We start from the raw sequence: 20,080 nt of genomic DNA, 5'->3' as shown, positions 1-20,080 counted from the left end.
GCAGGCCTGCTGTGCTTGCTGTCTGGTCATTGCCTTTGTTTGCTTGAAAATTCCATTTTGCTCTAATTTTTGTCTCCTGATGCTGACTAATGTTACCGTGGAACTTGGAACCTGTGGATACTGACAGTGGCTCAAGACTATTTTAAAGAACTCTTTCTCCCCTGCATGATTCATTCAGTCACTCAAATTGATTCTGAATAATTCTATGAACCTTCTTGGTACAAATGGTACCTGACAGAGAGCTTTAAGAGATTATCTCAGATAATCGTGGGGGTCAGTATGAGATTAGCTTTGTCCTTTACTATTTCACCCCGCTGATTCATTGAAACTGGGAAGATCTGGCCACAGGCACACTCAAAATAATTTTCCTCTCGTTTTAAGGGTTACTCTATGTTATTTGAAGTCCCTAAAATAAAAGTAGTATATATCAAAGGTGAACTCAGAAAAATGACATCCAGTTGCAGTTTTGTAGGTTGAAAAGTAGTTCATACCAATCTTCTGGATTTTATTTATTATTTATTATTTATTAATTTATTTATTTACTATTTATTTATTTATTTATTTATTTTAAAGACTTTATTTATTCATAGACACACACACACACACACACACACACAGAGGCAGAGATACAGGCAGAGGGAGAAGCAGGCACCATGCAGAGAGCCTGACATGGGACTCGATCTAGGGTCTCCAGGATCACGTCCTGGGCTGCAGGCGGTGCTAAACCACTGCGCCACTGGGGCTGCCCATCTTCTGAATTTTATTAAATCATGTCATCAACAACAGGGACAGACTTCCAGAGCCATTTCCCAGCTCCTCAGGCAATGGGCCACATGCCCTTTCCATGGACGTGAACACCCTTGGGGCCTGCTGCATTAGCCATTGGGCCAGTATTGGCCATTGGACCAGTATGCAGCAGTCCTTCTGCAGAGGTCACATGAGGTCCAGATGGGATGTGGCATTTTAAATCAAGCATGCTGAATTGAGAGGCGGGCTAATCTTTGAAGAGGGCAGAGTCTTCCAGAGGGGGATCTTTGCATTTATTTCATGCTCGAGTGGTTTCCTTTTTTCCGAATCATGAAAAGCTAGGCAGAGCTATGAGACTGACATTTCTAATAGATTCAGTTAATGATGGCCATTAAATCAGGTACGTTTTAAGAAATCTAACACAAATGAATTGAATCGCTCCTCCTTCAATCACACTCATATAAAAAGCTCCATGGTGGTGAGGAGAACCTATGCACCTGCCAATCCCCCTGGATTGCTGTGTACCCTTGTGGACTTGGCTCACCTTCACGGGCTTGGCACCTTCTTCATCAGAATTTTTGAATTCAATGCACACAGTTATATTTCGAGCCTGAAATTACAGAGAGGGAAAATGGAAATCGTAATTTCCTGTTAAATAACACCAAAAAAACCAATCCGAGTGCCTAAAATAAGTAGCTTCTAATTAAATCTGAAAAATGTAGAATACCCGGCACTTTCTTGTGACATTATCCATAGTGCTCAGAAATAGCAGGAGGATTTGGAGATATTATTTAAAAAGGAAGAAAAAAAACTTGTATCAAAAGGAAGCAGATATGCTATTTTCAGAGTATCTTAAGAAACAAAAAAAAAAAGAGGTCTAGAACAAAATAATTCAGGGCTGATTTTAGAAAGGATTATTAATATGTTATAAAACTGTGCGTCCTTAAACACTTTTAGGATGAAACTCATCACTGTCCCTCATTAGGCACTTTCTGCAAATGGATTCTTATTCCAAATTATTGACCTATGATAATTTGTGTTTGAACTCTCAAGAATCTGTCTTAATATGATTTCAATAGGGTGCAGAGACAGCACAACATCTCAGAAACATACCATACCTTGTTGAAACATTTCTGGCTATCATACTTGAGGTGCTTGGGGTAAATGTAAATCTGATTTTTGTATACTCTGTAAGGACGGCAATACTTTGTTGAGTCGTAAACAAATTCTTCAACCTCCACTGTGGGTTCTGGTTGAGCCGTCACATCGAAAGGCTTGACAGGGATAAAGGACGATGTTACACAGTCTTTAAAAATCAGAAAATAAGAGTTTGTCATTTAATGTGATTGTTTAAAGTGAACAAGACTTAACAAATTTTAAAAAGAATCCACTCAAAGTTGAAACTCTATACTTGTAAAGGAATTTATGTTAAATTATGCTAGCAGGAAAAATTTGTAGGAGGTACAGATGACAGATACTCAGCCATTTAATATCAAAATTGATGTCTCAAAGAATTGGTAAATCTTTGGAGGGATTTATAACTATTTTCTTTTTGCCTTAAGCTTCATATGAAAACTAAATTTTAGCTAATGATTCTCTGAGCACGCTAACCAGGTGTTATAAGGTAAGGAGTAACCCACTGGCCTTTACCTAACATGAAACAATACAGATACTGACAACATAACTTTGTCCAATAGGTCTAGTATGGACAGTACCTAATGGGTTGATAACAATTTTTTCCTATAGAATGATTTCACGATATAGGTCTGAAGCCCCACTCTGCATTATTTGATACAATTTATTCTACTTTTCTCTCTAGTTTTTACCATATTTAAAAATCTAGCCTTATAGGAACAGCCTAAGGAAAATGAAAAAGACAATTATAAGTTTATAAATCAAAACTTCTGACACTAAATAGTTTGGAGGCTCATGTGGTCACTAGAAGTCAAGGCCTTCTACTTTCCTTTATTCTATCTGGAATTCTCCTGGGTTCAAAAAAGCAAAACGGTTAGCTAAATATTCCTGGGAATCAGACTATAAATTTTTTTTCCCCAAATCAATTATAATATTTTTATTATATGTTCAAATTTCTCTAATGTCCGGCAGTCACTTCAAAGAGAATATTTTAGCTTTCTCTTTTGTTATTTTTCTTTTCTGTAGGTAATTAAAGACATGACCCACAAATCAGGTAAGAGAAATGGCTAAGTGTATTCTCTGCTTTTCCATACAGATCAATATAAAAGTGATTTCAAACCATGGCTTAGGTTAGAATGCTCATTTTATTTCATATTAAAATGATTTGTGGAAAATTTATAAGAATGAAAAACTTAATAGTGCTGATGGTAAGATCCTGTGTAATAGTCTTCTCTCTGTAGTTCATTTTAGGATGCCTTTATTCATTCTTTGTATCACTGAGAAAGTCACTAAAATGCATAATCAGAAGTAACAAAACAAAATAAACCAATCTCGTCACTTACGAAATAAATTCTGAAATTCTTATTTATAAGTTAATAAAAGCTCCTTCTAAAATCCAAATTTTCACTGACACAAATAGGACTTTTGAAGAAGATACATACTCTCTGTGTAATAATAGAGTCTATAAATATTCCAGCCATAATTACTACGTGGCCCCTTGGGTGGCCATCCATAGTGTTCAGAGCAACCCTTTGGTGCACAGTATGGGGCAACCAGCCCTGTATTTTGAGTCAGAGGAACTGGATAGAATATAAATTCTCCCATTATGGATTTAGTCATCAGTCTATCTGAACCTGAGATTCCTCATTTATAACCCTTCAGGGTTTTGAGGATTAAATGACATGATTTAATACCTTGCAGGGTGCCTGGTGCACACCAGGTAAATATTAGTTTACACTGAATATAGTTTCTGTCCTATCACTCTTACAGTCTGTCTTAATGGAGAAATAAGAAGCCCCAAATTTCTGTAGGTTAATAAATTCCATTTATCTCAAAATTCGAGAAAAACCCTTGCAAACTATTGTAATTAGCCAAGTGTCCGACCAACAAATCAACCACCCAAATCAAAAGACCACTAACTACTCTGAACTCTACAAGCAAACCATGACATCATCATACTTGGATGCTCCAAAGGAACGTTGTCAACGGCAATATCCAGGCTTCCAGGGATGGTCTGTGTTTTGCTTATTCTGTCAACCCTGTGAAAGTAGGGAACAAACACACGCACACACTGAATTATTCTAATTGTCAAGAAAAAAGAGTCAACTATAATTCTGAGCTTTCATAAGAGTCAACAGTACAACCCTAAACAACCTTGTGAATGATTTCATTGAGCTGGTTTTATACTGAAAACTAAAATTTATGTAATATTGCCAATAAAGATAGGAATCAGTGAGGGATCAAGTTACAGATATTCTGAAGAGCGTTTTAGGTTTATTTGCGTCTTATTTCAGGTAACATTTATATAAATGGCCTAACAAGTACAATAGTAAATATAGTAAATAGTTTTTTGTTAACAGAAAGTTCTAGCATTTGAACTGGTTTAAATGACTTACTTTCCTTAAAACTCTTAAGAAGTCATGAGGGCCAGGCTGGTCTTTGCTACAATTGCTAAGTGGACAGTTTGCTTGTTCCCTCTTCACCAACAGTCAAGGATAAGGAGCCTTGTCCTGACCTTGGGCCTTCTGCCTTCCCCCTCCTTCGTAAATGTGTGCAGACCCCTCTCACCACCTCTCCCTGTCCCCATATTCACTCCAGTTGTCTCCCTCTCTACCAAAACCTTCTCACCTATCGTCCTTTGTAAGAAGGTGAAAGTTCTGGTAACAGTTACCCGTTTCTAGTGTTATCCCTTCTAGGAGACCTAACAGGTAGAGTAATTACAGTGGTGGGTTCAACCCAGAGTGTGAGAGCTGACTGTTAACATTTCCAATTATTTTGCCTGCCCGTTGTAAAACACAGTCATTATGAAAGGTGAAATTATATCAACTTACCATTAAACAAGTTATCTTAACTACTAAGGTAATGAGTACTCAAAATTCATCACTTAGAAAGTATTTTACCACATAAGAAAATTTCCATGTATCTGTATGGTGGAAATGTTATATAATGGTGTGCAAATTCCCAGCCCCGTGTTTGGTGAAACCCCACTGGCAGCCTGAAATCAGCAATGGTAGGAGAAGTTACATCACAGAAATTGATCATCAGTACAAATTTGTTTCTTCCTCCTCGAGGGTCAGATGGTCAACATTTGTTAGCACACTGCTGAGAATAAATGTCATAAAGTGTGAGGTGTCCATGAAATAATTTAGTTTCACCAGTATGGTATTGTGTATTCTAGGTGCCCTCTAATTGCCAGAGTGATAACTTTCTTTGCTATACACGAACAACATGGGTTTTGTGACAGTGTAGTCTCTCTGTTTATGTAGATTACCCCAAACCTTTTGCCCATTTCATTCTACTCACATTGTAACTTTTCATACTTTTGTACATTGGCAAAAAAGAGGTAGAATGCGATTCACTTCCACTTAGTTGCTTCAGTATCCTTGGGAAAGACTATGGTAGGAGTTTTGACCAAGAAGTTTGATGAAGTCAAGGGGTGGGGAAGTCTCTTCACATAAGGAGTGGTCTTGTAGGATCACAAAGAAGTAATCTCCTCCAACATTTCACTTTTCACCTTTATTTTGCTTTCTAAAGTTTGTATTTTTTCCCAGAAGAAGCAAGGAACATTGGGAAAATTTCCCTTCTAGTTAAATAGAAACATATTCTCTATTGAAGATATAATCAGGTTTGTTCCATAGTAATGTGTTACTTTTGCTTTAGATAAACAAATTTAACTGATAGGAGATTGTTAATTCTTAGATGAGAGACGTAAAAGGCTAATATCTGGGGTAGAAGCAAAGTATACAAGAATCCCATGGGTGTGAGGTGGCTAACAGTTTAAGTTAGATTGCTTATCAGGAGAGATCTTATCATCACCAGATGTTGAATACATGGTGACACATTTAAAAAATGCTGTGGCTTCTATGAAATTTTTCTTCTTTTAGCCCCAACTTTCATTGTCTTTTCCAAAAGCATTTGCCTGACAGAAATATTATGAATTATTGTATTCACAACAATGAATTGCTCTGTGGAATTTCAAAACATAATTCTAAAATTCCTTAACACTGCTATCTAGAGGTGTCTATGTCTCCTTTCTTTGAATCTAGGCTATGTGACAGCTTGACAGCATATTATGCCAGAAATGCTACTGTGACAGTTTCAGGGCCCTGGTCTTTAGAAACTAGTAGTGATCATTTTATGTCCCTTGAGACACTCTTAGAAGCCAGCTATCCTTCCGTGAGGAAGCCATAGTATCTCATGGAGAGACTCCCATGGAGAAGAAGGTCACTAGTTCACAGCTCCAGCTGAGCTCCCAATTAACAGCCAATGTCAACTTGCCAATCATTAAATGAGCCATCCCGAATGTGGATCCCCTGGCTTCGGTTGACCTCTGTCAGCTGATGCCGCGTGTGCAGAAGAGACAAGCTCTCCTCACCTAACCATGTTCAAATTATAGACTCAGGAAAGTAAGTGATGTTGTTCTTTTAAGCCACTAAGTTTTGGGGTGATCTGTTACATGGCAATAATAGTTAACTGACATGGTTTAATATTTCACACTCCTTCCATATAATTCTGGCAACTTTACTTTGTTGTGTCAATCAGTCATATGTGAGGTCATCTGTAAAGCATCTACTTTCTGGAGGAGTTTGGATGTTCGAGAATCAGGTAATCGAGTACTATTTATGCAGAGTTAATGAATCAATAGTAGCAATGTAGCTGATGCATGTGATTTTGAAGAGTATCCCAAACCCCTACCTTCTGTAGTCTGACACTAGTTTTAGCAGGTCCTCTGTTGAAATCTTGCTACTTTCTTGTCTATACAATGGTGAAAATCTTGAGTCTCTGTCCACACTTCCTTGGTTGTCCTTAAATACTGATCTGAAAGAAAATGATATTTGTTAAGGTTGGTATTTGTTATTGTTTACCGAGTTGTGTTTTTAAGGAGACAAATGATTCAATTTCCCATTTGTAATAGAAGAAACTCCAGGAACTAAAACAAATGAAAACACAACAAGTGATTTAATTTCCCATTTGTAATAGAAGAAACTCCAGGAACTAATGAAGTAAGAAAGAAAAGAAAATTTCTTAGAAGTTTCATTTAAATACTATCTTGGTTATCTTATTCTTTATTTTCGATTCAGTATCTACAGTGACAGTAGCCCACCTATATTACAGCTACATTTATTTATGGTTTAATAACATATCAAACCTTGGAGTGTTAAGGGAGGAATAAGAACAGGTTAGTCCTTTTTTCATTATTTTCTGGGCAAGCCTGGGCCACTTCAGTTTGGATGGTGCTATTAGAATTTACAAGTAGTGGAAAAGGGATAAGGTTCTGTGTGTGGGTCTAGAGGGCCAGATTCTTGAAGCATTTTCCTGTAGATAAATGTGCCCATGTCCTAAATTTTAGGACAGAGACAAAGATAAAATGAAGAACACTTGAGTCAGAATTTTGTATTAAAGAAAGTACCATAAACTTGATTCATTTATTTTCTTCCTTGGTTCATTTCATTGGAACCAGACAGATTTAGAAGGAACACACAAATTGTTTTTGTCCAAATAGTATAGTAATGTCAGGCAATACAAGCAAGTATACATAGCACCCTTAAGGTTAATGTTTCTTCCTCATAATTAATCATAATTCATATCTTTCAAAAATATTAGACCCACATGTAATTAATTTTTCATTAATGTTACAGAGCTGCTGAAATTTTATTTCTTCTAACTTAAGGAACTTGACTAGACTATTTTGTTACTCTTTAAGTTGACCAAATATTTCAATACACAGGCTGAAGTGGCCATTTCGATAGATATCTGATCGTAGAGCTTTGGTGTCAGATAATACAGGAAATGGGCCAGAATGATATTTTTAGACTCCTTTAACCTTTCTGCTCATTTTTCTCTGTTAAGTACTCAATGAGGGGAAAAAGATTCCCTATCAAATAACACTGGGGAAGCAGAATGAAAATACTTACCTCAAAGATTATTTTTAGTTAAATATCGTACAGGGCTTTTGTATGTGTGACATGTTGAAACCAACATGATGTATTTACAACACAGGAGGAGGTTTAACAGAGCTTGGGTAGTGTTTTGTTTTGTTTTGTGTTTTGTTTTTTAATTAACCAGTCACTACAAATGGTCGTAACAGTAGATCTGAACTGTGTAACTCATTTTTGCTTTTTTCCACAACTCTGTCCTGGAAAGAGCTCACTTACATTGGACATATTGTAAAGAGAATGAAGGGCATAGCACCACGGAGAAGCACTGCACACAGTGCCATACACACTGTCCTTGCTCAATAAATATGCTAACTGGCAAGAGAACAGAGAACTGACTCATTTACACAGATGGTTTCAGGATGGCTGGGATGTTTTTGCCTCGATCCAGCTGCCACAATTGGGCAATGATCCGTATATGGTGAATCTCACAACCATGACATTTGGGTATGACGGAAGAAAATGCACGGTTCAGCCTGAAGGAAAAGAAGCTTGGGTATCCCTGAGAGCCTTACTCCTAAGCAGCATGAAAAGCTGTGATACACAGAAAGAACAGGGCATATTTTTTTGTGGTTAATGTAAGGTAAACCATAGGAGTAATGATCAGGCAGCTTACAAATAGTTTTTAAAAAATGAATTATTTAATCATTAGAGGTATAAAAAGACAGAAAGAACCACTCTGGGATGCACTTGAGTTTTTGTCACTTGGATGGATTCAGAGGTTGCACAACCATTTGCTGGGGGCGCTGTTGCGCTGTGTGCCTTCTGTAAATAAATACATATAAAAATGACATTTTTATTTTAGTTTTGTTCAATTTTAAAGAAAACCCAGGGTTGTGCACTGGTCCTTCCTGAATGTCGTGTAAGAGGGATTAAAGAAATCAAAGAGTCCTGATGGGAATTTAGGCACATATGATTGCGGAGGCAACATGCACAGAAAGAGTTTCTGTTAACAACATGACACATTTGTAAGGGCCAACTTTCTTCCAAATCAAAGAGTGTAAAATACCCATTGTAGCCATCTGAATGTGTTCTCTTTACCTCCTCCAAGAATAATGTTTTTTTTTTAATTGTAAAATGGCAGTACAGCTGGTGCCAAAAATAAGAAAACATACCAAATTAATTTCAGAAAAAATGTTCACAGTGATGAGCATCTGTGTGTGCAGCAGCGGGTGGGATGGGTTGGATCTGGCCATTAGCTAAATTGTCATTCTACGCTTTTTGAGTGGCTGTTGATTTTAAGGGCCAAAGTGTTTTCAGGGTACACTCGAAGCTATACCGTTAAGAAAACTGCAATACAGAAAATATAATAGGAAAAAAAAAAACGGGCCAGACAACCAGTGGTATCAATAGAATATTGAAATATGTCAGCAGGCTAGTTTATATCAAAACGGCTTGAGTGGCCAAGAGTGTCCTTGCATTCAGTCACCATTTACTGGAAGTAATTTCCATATTGTAAATGGGAACTTAAAATCTCCTTTGGCTGGATCTTGTACTTATTTTTGTGATTAGTTATTCCAAGCAGTTTAAAATGAAATCTTTAGGACTGTACTGCTAACCACTTTTTTCTCAGATGTCAGAGATGTTTGTGTGTAAGCCTTATATTTATATACACAAATTGGTGGTGTCTCCTGTTTCCTAACCTACAACCAAACCACTCATCAGGCACTAATATAGCATGGGCTTGTGGTTTTGTTGGCTTTCCTGTCCTAGACATAATTACTTTGATGGTCAGTAATATTGTCAGTGTCCCTAGAGAGTTCATCTGTCTTTCTTCCAGAATATTTTAACTAAACAATCTCACAGTACAATTGCTATTTCTCCTTCTTACTGCTCAGTGAGGGATAATTCTTTCCTGTCTTGTCCCTACCTTATTCTTCACTACTCCAAATTTACCAGAAAGGGGCACTTGTTGCAGAAAATATTATCTCCACAGGTGACTTAATAATCCTGTAAGAGTAGTGACTTCTAACAATGGCTGTCTTTTATTGGGTACATATCTGTGCTCATTAATCCCCCGACAGTTAATTAGATATTATCATTCCTCTTTTGTACATTTGGAAAAAAAAACAGGTAAAAACATACTATGAGTACTTGCCTAAGACCAATTGACTACCAAGTAGAACTGAGATTTCAAAACCCGCTCTGGCTCTTAAATGCCTGCTTCTAAAACGTCACAAAAATTCTGGATCCTTTAAGAGAAAGTATGTTCACCATTGCAATTTGCTGTATCAGTATGAGAAAGCTTGATCAGCAAATTAGAACTAGTTATCCTTTCTCTGCAAGCTTATAAGAAATAAAAACAATCATATTCAACATAAAGGGTTCAGTATATTCAAATAATATCTGTTCTTGCATTATATGCTGGCATTGGCTGGCCCTGCAGGAAGAGGGACACAAGAGAGACAGGGTAACATGTGTGACCTACTCTGTGACAAGTGCTTTTGGATCTGAGATTACACCTGCTGCCCACAAGGCAGGTGCTGTCAGCTTCATTCTGAGTATGGGACCCTGAAAACCAGAGAGAGAGCTCGCCTGAGGTTACCATTCTTAAGTGGTGGCCTGATCTGGACTGTGTCTGTCCAACTCCTGGGCCGGATCTCTTTCTCCTTATTATGGGGCTGCCTCAGGGCAAACTCATTCCTGGTGTAAATCTGTCTGTTCACGTTTCCACCTTTCCCTTCCCATCTACCTGTCCCCAACTTCAAGTAACAACCTCAAAATGATAACAAATATTGGTGGATTCACTCTGATTATGCTCATGCCTGGGTACCACGAAACCTAAAAATGGCAAACTTTCTGTATTTTAAAGTTACCACCATTGAAACAATGGTACCAATACTCAGAGGAGCACTTATGAGGCTGCCTTACTTTGTAGTACTAATTAACTTTTTAAAGTTCATTTGGTTTGTACATTGCTGACCGTTTTTTTTCCTTACATCTGTACCAGGTTTTTCCTCTTTTTAAAAAATAATCTTATCTTATTTAAATTCAATTAATTAACATATAATATATCATTAGTTTCAAATGTAGAGTTTGGTAAATCATCAGTTGCATATAACACCCATCACATCATATGCCTCCTTTATGCCCATCACCCAGTTACTCTATCCCCCCCAACCACCACCCCTCCAGCAACCATTAGTTTGTTTCCTAGAGTTAAGAGTCTCTTATGGTTTGTCTCCATTTTGTCTCCATCTCTGATTTGGTCTTATTTTATTTTTCCCTTCCTTCCCCTATGATCCTGTTTCTTGGTATTTTGCTATGCAAAATAAGTCAATCAGAGAAAGACAATTATCATCTGATTTCACTCATATGTGGATCCTCTTTTAAGAAATTCTTACACACATAAAGAGGCAAAGAGACCGAGGAGGACAGTAGTAATTGATCTTTAACTAGATCCAAAAAGCAATTCTTATTCTTTATGCAGAGGTTATATGTCCAGGAGGATGACTGCACCCTCACGGTCCACATAACTCAGCATTTCTATCAGAGTGAACTGGTACCTGATAAATTTGGCTATATTAGTCAGGAGCAAAATCAAAGAGAGTTTAAATGATCAAAATGATGGTTTTATCTGGACGTCCATATATAACACCGCGCCCTACACATAGATGAAAATATGCAGCTGTATAAGAAATCACAGCGCTTCCAACTGAATTTTATGCACACCAAACTCTCAGGACTGATATAATGTCAAGAGTTTATTAAACCAAATATGCATGGTAAACAAATTATGACTTCAATCCTACCAAGAAACCATAGTGTATCTGGTCATGCACACACATGTCCTCATGTCATAGCCTCAGTATATTATAAGCTGTTTTGCTCAATTGTCTGGTAAAACATATGTTTCTGGGGAGCACTGACTGTTTATGAAAATGACTACAGTAATATTCTTCTAGGTGTTGGTATATTAAAAAATACCAGGGGATGCCTGGGTGGCTCAATTGGTTAAGCCTCCAATTCTTGACTTCGGCTCAGGTCATGATCTCAGGGTCATGAGATCAAGCCCAGTGTAGGGCTCTGTGCTCAGCAGGGAGTCTGCTTCTCTTTCTTTCTCTCTCCTTCAGGCCCTCACCCTGCTCGTGCGTTCAAGAGAAAGATCTCAAATAAATAAATAAATCTATAAAAACAAAATACCGGGTAACAAAGTGTTCAAACTGAAGCTTCCAATGCAGACTATAAATGCATTACTGTTCTGTTGATTGCAGCTGTCAACCTACCTTACCGCCCAAGCAAAGGGCATGCGGTATTTGCCCAACTTGCTGAAGAATTGCCTGTTGGATTTTAGTATCTTTTGTGCATACTGAGGGAAAAACAAATAAAAACATTGTTTAGAACACCAATTTTAAACTGTCCAAGTAAAATACTAATAAATACTTTTCCATATTATCTTATATTGAAACTCTGAAATTCGGCCTCACTGGCCTGCAGGTTCTATCTTGGAAAGAGCCAAATGGCTCTTTTATCCTCTGTGTTGGACTTACTGTATTGTGCTCTTTCTTTTCACTCTGGAAATTTCAAATATAGAAAACACCCTTGTCTTGGAATGCCAGCATTTTTCCCTTTTTTTTTTTCAGACTTGAAAGGCCTTAAAACATTGAAAGGAAAGTGCTTTCAAATTTGCGCTCACAGTCTGTCTTATACTTTTATTTGGGATGGCAGGGGCTGGCTTGTTCTGCAAAGGGTCACGCAGTAAATATACGAGGCTTTGTGGACCACATGGTCTTTGTCAGCTTCTAACTCTGCCTCTGTAGCAGGAAAGCAGCCATAGATAATCCATAAATGAAGGACTGTGACTGTGTAAATAAAACTTTATTTACAGAAACAGGTGGCAGGTGCATCTGGCCTGCACATCATAGTGTGCCAAATCTTGAATCTCATAAATATGTTAAACACCGCCTAAATGGTTACACATGCTCCAATTCAATTGTTAGACATTCTTTCCTTGATGTATTTCCTTTGTGTGAAAAATACAGATTTTTAATATTTATTTTCTCTTAATTAGTAACATTTGATTATTAAAGAAAATATGGTTATGGAAAAAAAAGAAAGAGGGGCCCCTGGGTGGCTCAGTTGGTTAACTGACTCTTGATTTCTGCCCAGGTCATGATCTCAGGGTTGTGAAATCAAGCCCCATGTCAGGCTCTGCACTCAGTGGGGGAGTCTAGTTGGGATTCTCTCTCCCTCTCCCTCCCACCCCCCACTTGTGCGTTCTCTCTCTCTCTCTCTCTCTATATATATATATATATATATATACGTATATATATATATATATATACGTATATATATATATAAATATGTTTAAAGAAAAAGAAAAAAGGGAAGAAAAAATTTCCTGTAGTCCCACCACTCAAAGAACTTCCAGTACTTCCTCTTTCTTCACTTAGGTGTTAATATAATTTGATATAAAATTATCTAAAATGATATAAAATTATCACTTAGTTCATCATCAGTAAACTGTATTCACTTGTTTTTAAGTCAGATCAATCCTAACTTTTCATTATTGCTAATACTTGGTCCTTGGAGTTAATGTTTTTTCCGCATTTAAACTTATTTCTACAAATGGATTATCAGAAGTCAGAAGTTGCTTGGTCAAAAAACATAAATCAAGAATATATAATTTTAAATTTTCCTGATGAATATTCATTTCACTAAAAAGCGACTATTTCAAGACTTACATTTTACCACACCTGATAGTTCATCAAGGGAGAGTGATTTTATATCTTGAAAGCAATTGAAGTTATTTATGGAAAAGATTATGCATTACCTTGTTGGAGTCTGGATTCTTAATGTAAGGTTCAGCACCACTTGCAATGTTCCCCATCAGTACTTTTTCTATTTTGGCCACCAAAACAATTTCCGAATGGGGATTGCTTACAGAAAATATAGCCTGTGTACAAAGAAAAGCATATTGAAGACATTTACAAAATTTCATTTTTTTAAGGGACAGCTTTAAGAGAATTTTTATTTTGGAAACTGATGTAATCTTTTGGTAAGAACAAAGAAACGAACATTTTTTATGCCATCACAAGTAAACAAAAGTGCAACCTGCTTTGGAAATTTTAGCCATTCCTCTGGAAATCCTTTGATGTGAGGTTCTTCTGATTGTCTGGGAGTGACAGTGTCAATGTTTCCATTTTCCAAAGCCACCGAAGCCCCTGAGAGCATCTGCCTGACAGCAGTGTGATTTAGGTCCACGTGAAAATCGGCAGAAATTTTCCTGCTCTCTCTGAGGTCATAAAGTGCCACACTCACAAAAAAAGGCTCAATCTGCAGGAAAAAGAAAGAATCGATGATTTTGATATAAAATTATTACACCTGCAATTGCCTCTTTAGTATATTACTAAAACAGTAAACTGCTACTATTTATATAAAATATTTTTAATGTCAATAATATATGTCAAGTGCTAAGTGATTAGCAGTTTTGGAGATATATTCTGAGGTTACCCCTATGTCCAGATACTCATCAAACCTAACTTACCATTGGTAACTCTCACTGTAATCACCTACTACTATAATGGCTATCAATGGTGATTTTCTAGTGGTGATCATTTTTTTGTGCATTTATTCATTGGTATTCTACTGTACTTATGACCTTTCCTTTCTTATTTATTGATTTATACATTCAAGTATAGATACATAGATTACTACTATTTTATTCAATAGATTTTAATCTCTTACTATCAGTATTTATAGTGATGGTCAGATTGTCCCAGATTTGGCTAGTGGTAGCTCCTGTTTGTTTTGGTAGATCCCCATAATTTGGGGGAGGGGCACTTCTTGACTCAACAAGATGTTGTAGGTTCATCTTAATACTTTCAATGTCCATTCATTTGTCCATATAGCTCTGGTTCCTTACTGTGAGGGTGACATTTAGAAACCAAGATCTCAGTGCTCATTATACTCGTTACTGGGACACACACACACATACACATGCACGTGTCCACACATACCATCCACATCTACAATGACTTCTTTATATCTATCTGTATGTGAATATTTATTAAAAACTCACGAGTTCACGTTGAAACTTGTATTTCCAATGCAAATCCGGAAGGCTTCTTTCAAGCCTTTTCCCTACTTATATGTAACTCTTTCCTCCTATAGTGAAAACCTTGGCTCTTGTTATCATTGGCCTATTTGCTTATTTGTTCACTCAGTTTACTTACTGGTTCAAAGTAACCAGTCTCCCAACCATAGCCACTTTTTCTAATCGCTTTCTCTGTACTGCCCTGCAAAATGCACCACATCTTGCCAAGGCCAAGTGCAAGCCATTTCTGTGCCTCCACATGGCTTTCTTTTTCTTTTTCTTTTTCTTTCTTTTTAAAGATTTATTTATTTATTCATGAGAGACACAGACTGAGAGAGAGAGGCAGAGACATAGGCAGAGGGATAAGCAGGCTCCTCACAGGGAGCCTGATGCGGAACTTGATCCTGGATCCTGGGATCACAGTCTGAGCTGAAGGCAGGTGCCCAACTGCTGAGCCACCCAGTTGTCCCATCCACATAGCTTTCTGCTCCCCTATCATCTGGAGTTCTTGTGAACTCCAAGCCTTTGTGTAACTGCCTCTTCACCTCTAGCCACCTTGCTATGGAAGAAAGGGGAGATGTGAAATAAAGAGAAAATGGGAAGAGAATGGAAGATAGGAAAGAAAGGGAAAGTTTCTTGGTTGAGTTTTTTTTTTAAAAAAAGATTTTATGTATTTATTAGAGAGAGAGAGACAGAGAGAGAGAGAGCACATGTATGAGTGGTGGTGAGGAGAGGCAGAGAGAGAAACAGAGTCTGCTAAGCAGACAGCCCACCTCGAGACGCAGCCCCAGAACCCTGAGATGATGACCTGAGCTGAAGGCAGATACTTAACCAACTGAGCCACCCAGGTGTCCCCTTGATTAAGTTTTAAAGAAGCAGAATTTAGGTAAAGATGTGGTTAGAAGGGGTACCTAGGGTCACTTGAGTGACATGTGCAAAGCCATAAGGTCATGAAAGAATACAAAGACCATGAAATGATACATTTGTGGACAATGCACTTGAGGAACATTAAGAAGGTACAACCAAACGATGCAGAAGTCCACTGCGTGTCCGGGGGGCGGTGAGGGGGAGGGTTGGAAAGAGGTGTTTACAGGGGCATGCATGCATAAAAGAAAACTCCTAGGTTTGAGTACATAACAAACTAAGTGGATGTCAATGTCATTTACTAATATATACGATAAATACACAGAGGTGAGTTCTGGATGGTGTGCAGAGTCATCTCTAGGACATTCCAATCACAGTTGGAGATATGAATCTTAAGCCCAGCAAATGAAGCTAGGCTGGGGAGTTTTATATGTGGGCTCCTGTCTACCATGAGATAAAGAGAAGAGAATTAGAAGGGCATCCTGGGAAATATCAGCACGCAAAAGACCATTTAAAAAAAATTAATCCCAAATGAAAGTATGTTCTGAAATATGGAAATTTCTGCTAGAGTCCCGGGAATCCTCCACGTTGCCACAGCTGCTGGGCTCCTCTCTGCCTTGCTGTTACTCTCAGCAACTCAAAGTTTATAAAGGAGATTGAGGAGTGGAGAGAGATTTAAAGAAAAAAATGACAAGTTCAATCCTGCCAGAGTATCATAGAAACTGAAGAAGAAAGATTCAATAAAAAAAAGAAGAAGAAAGATTCAAGAAAGAAGGAATGTTCAACTAGAAAACCATCAAACGCAATAGAGATTAAATAAAACAAGGACCAAAATAAAGAAATACATGCATGTGTAACTACATATATATTATACATATGTATAGATACAAACATATAATCATACACATGCAAGTAGATATAATTACATTTCATTAACTCTAGGCTTCTAAAAATGGAATATGCTTACAATAAACATTTTTACTTTTGTTTATGCTACTTAATTTTGAATGGATGCCTATCACCATGTGTTCTGTGGACAAGCAGGTTATATACAAAAAAGTATTATGTTCATCATTGTACAGACTCACTCATGATGTGGATTGTACCGAGTGTTTGATAGGTATCTCATGTGCTTTAAAACATAGTTCTATAGCTAGCTTATAACAGGGTTATTAGTGTAAGTCCTTAATATTAGCAGTACTTGCCAGCTTCCTTACTGTTAGAAACAGAACTACACACAAAAAATCAAATTCAATCAATTATTAAAAAATAAGAGAATTAAAAAGTGGGAGTTTTATATTTTACCATTTAATTTAGCTTAGAAAAACTTCTGGTTTATGGCAGCAGTTGTCTGCCAAGAGTTGCAAATGCAAAAATTATGTGAAAATAACTCAGGTAGGAGCTCAAAACACATTGAAGGTCAAGGGAAAAAATCCTATTATTTTTCGTGAATTGGGGGCATTTTGATTTTCATTTCTGCTTGGTGAATGGAAATAAATTACCTACTTTGATAATCCATCAGAAATTAAAGCTCATATGGTGATTCATTTATTTCTTCCAATCCACCTTTTCAGCTTAAATGTCAAATCTTACTTTTTGAATCAGTGGCTTTTCAATAAGGATTTGTTTAATCAGGCACTTGAAAGCTGAACAAATGAAGTCATAGGCTTCTTATGTTTAGAGTTCTGTATTTTCTCAAAAAAAATCAAGAACACAAAATTTTCAAATAGCTCTGCTGTGAAGCAGGTTTTGGAATCAATTGCTATTTTCAAAGAAATATTTTATACTAGAAAACCATCAATTTGAATTTGGTTTTCAATGGACTGACTAAAAGATTACATGCTGTCAAAAACTGTTTCCTCATCAGGGAAAAGTTCTTTGAGGGAGTCTCTTTAGAAACTCATTCATTAAATGCAGGAGCTGGTTCTTTGGCAACCTGGAGAAGTATTTCTTTTAACTTAAAAAATATGTTCCCTGAATTAAAAATGATGAGTTTAAAAACAGGTAGATTAACAAGAGTGTCACTGAATAATATATAAACAATGTCATTAACATAAAAAAATTACTGTAGAGTTTAGGTGAGGCTGTTTTATTAGTTTTTTTGTATTATTGTTTATAAGCACAATGAAATTATTTTTTACAAGGTAATTTTCTATTTTTTTTTTAAACATTTGTATCAACTTTAAAATAAAGTAAAAACAAATACGGACATTTAAAGCACCTCAAATTGACTTGTCCCTCTGGCTTTTCAGACATAAAAGGGCAGACTGATGCTGGGTTCTGAACTTGGGCATGTTCTCGTGCTTGGCGAGATTGGCCCAAATACCAATGTTAAACCTCTGAGCATGTGTTTCAGTACAAAGAAAGGAATCCATGTGGAAGGAGTCATATGCCTGGCACTGGAAAGAAAAGCCCATTATCTTCGAGTTTCAGTTTCTGAGTTGGGGTTTTTTAATCACAATTAAGGCTATGCCTTGTCAAAAACAAAAACAAAAACAAAAACAAAATGCAACATTTTTATTTAACAAGATGGTTAAATGCTAGTATGATTTGGGTTACATTTTCCTGATATTTCCAAGTAGTTTCAAGAAGCAAGTTTCTAGGCTTCCTGTTTTGTTTTGTTTTGTTTTTTAATTTTAATCCCAAATAAAAGTATGTTCTGAAATATGGAAACTTCTGCTAGAATCCGGGAATCCTCCACGTTGCCACAGCTGCTGGGCTCCTCTCTGCCTTGCTGTTACTCTCAGCAATTCAACACCATTTCACACAGCTGACACTCTGTCTTGGCATCAGCCATGCTTTTCTGGTTTATCTCTACTTCAGTGACCATTCTTTCTTAGATTTCTTTGGTCACTTCTTTATTCATCTGTTAAATATTTGTTTTTTGGTCCTTTTTCTATGCATACAGAAATTCCCAAATGTGTCTCTCTAGGTCTCTGTCTGGCCCAGGCTTCTCTACATTTATGTCTCATTCATGGCTACTCCCTCAAGTTCCAAACTTGTATCTGACTTTGCCCAATGGACATCTCTATTTGGATATCTAGTAGGCCTCTAAGGCCTCTAACATGCCCATAACGGAATTCTTGGCCAGTGTCTCCCAAATCTGCTCTTCATCTAGTCTTGTTCTCTTAGTAAATGGCACCATCACACATGGAAGTGTTCAAAGCAAAAAACAGAGGTTTATCCTTGCAAATATTTCTTACCTTTATCCTGTATATCCAATGGATCAGAAAAACCTGTTCATTCCATCTACCCAACATCAAGTCAAATCCATCCATTTCTCTCCTTCTTCCTTGCCAGTGCTAGTCTAAACTGTGCAATGAACTATGGTGGTAGCCTCCTATCTACTCTCCCTGGCCAACTCTTGTTTCCTCCAATCCCTTTTTTTTTTTCCGGTAGGATCTTTAAAAACAGAAATTGAAACTACACCATTTGAAAGGGTTTCAAATCACTACAGCCTCCACTCAGGATAAATCCAAACTCTTCCCTACAGCCTATACCTTAGATTATCTTACCTTGTAACTGTTCCTCCCATATCATCTTTGTCCGCCCTTCCCTTCTGTACCTGCTTCCTGTTCCCAGAAATTGCCAAGACTTAGTAGTTTTGGGATGTTCACACTTGTTCTTTCTTCTGCTTAGAATATCTTCCTTCACCTGACCTTTATCCTTCTCACTCTTTGGCTCTCTGTTCAACTGTCACCTACTATGACCCTGGCACCCAGAGTAACCTGTCTCCCAGTTCCTCTGTATCACATCTGACATACTGATTCACTTTAAAGAACTGTGAATCATGTGTGATTATTATGTTAATTTATTTGGCCTGTAAAAAAATGTACTGTTTATTCTTTCCACAGAGAATCTTTACAAGGGCAGGAGGGTTGTTATCTTTCCCCTACTCCCACTGTTTGCCCAGTACCTAGAACAAGTCTGGCTCTCAACAGGCGTACTGAATAAGTATTGGCTGAGAAATGAATAATCGTGACTTCCAGTGCTATCACTTTTACTCACATACCTGGTGCACAATTATAGTCATAAAATAAGAGAAAGTTTCATTCTGGGGTAAGATTCTCACTGGTGACACATTTCGATTTTAGCTTACTTGTCAACAGGGCTCTCACAAATAACACTGAAAATACTGATATGTTGACTGTATAGTATTCACAAAGCCGTTTCCCATGTACTAAATTAACAATAAATAGGTAATCATTGCTTACTGCGCACCAAGTATTATCTAAGTTCTTTCCATATATTAATTTAATCCTCACAACAATCATTTGACAGTTATTGTTATTACTGTGTCATAGAGGTGTGCGCAGGATGTGTGTGCTCAGTTTGTAGAGAAAACTTAATGCTGTTCTGTCTT

The 20,080-nt window shown here is 37.1% G+C and overlaps 1 protein-coding gene across 14 annotated transcripts in view; it reads right to left on the bottom strand.

The window, feature by feature from the left end:
* DOCK10 (dedicator of cytokinesis 10) overlaps positions 1–20,080 on the bottom strand; it is a 260,880-nt gene that overhangs the window by 74,959 nt on the left and 165,841 nt on the right. For all 14 annotated transcript variants that reach the window (XM_041766384.1, XM_041766383.1, XM_041766388.1 and 11 more), the window contains exons 12-18: positions 13,872–14,093; positions 13,591–13,713; positions 12,044–12,126; positions 6,577–6,699; positions 3,841–3,920; positions 1,866–2,053; positions 1,292–1,357 (exon numbers count right to left, since the gene is read on the bottom strand). In XM_041766384.1, coding sequence (XP_041622318.1) covers positions 1,292–1,357; positions 1,866–2,053; positions 3,841–3,920; positions 6,577–6,699; positions 12,044–12,126; positions 13,591–13,713; positions 13,872–14,093 — 885 coding nt within the window. The remainder of the gene's footprint in view (positions 1–1,291; positions 1,358–1,865; positions 2,054–3,840; positions 3,921–6,576; positions 6,700–12,043; positions 12,127–13,590; positions 13,714–13,871; positions 14,094–20,080) is intronic.

The sequence above is a fragment of the Vulpes lagopus genome, chromosome 8 (genome assembly GCF_018345385.1).
Source record: "Vulpes lagopus strain Blue_001 chromosome 8, ASM1834538v1, whole genome shotgun sequence".
Taxonomy (NCBI): domain Eukaryota; kingdom Metazoa; phylum Chordata; class Mammalia; order Carnivora; family Canidae; genus Vulpes; species Vulpes lagopus.
This window is presented reverse-complemented; position numbering and strand designations above follow the sequence as displayed.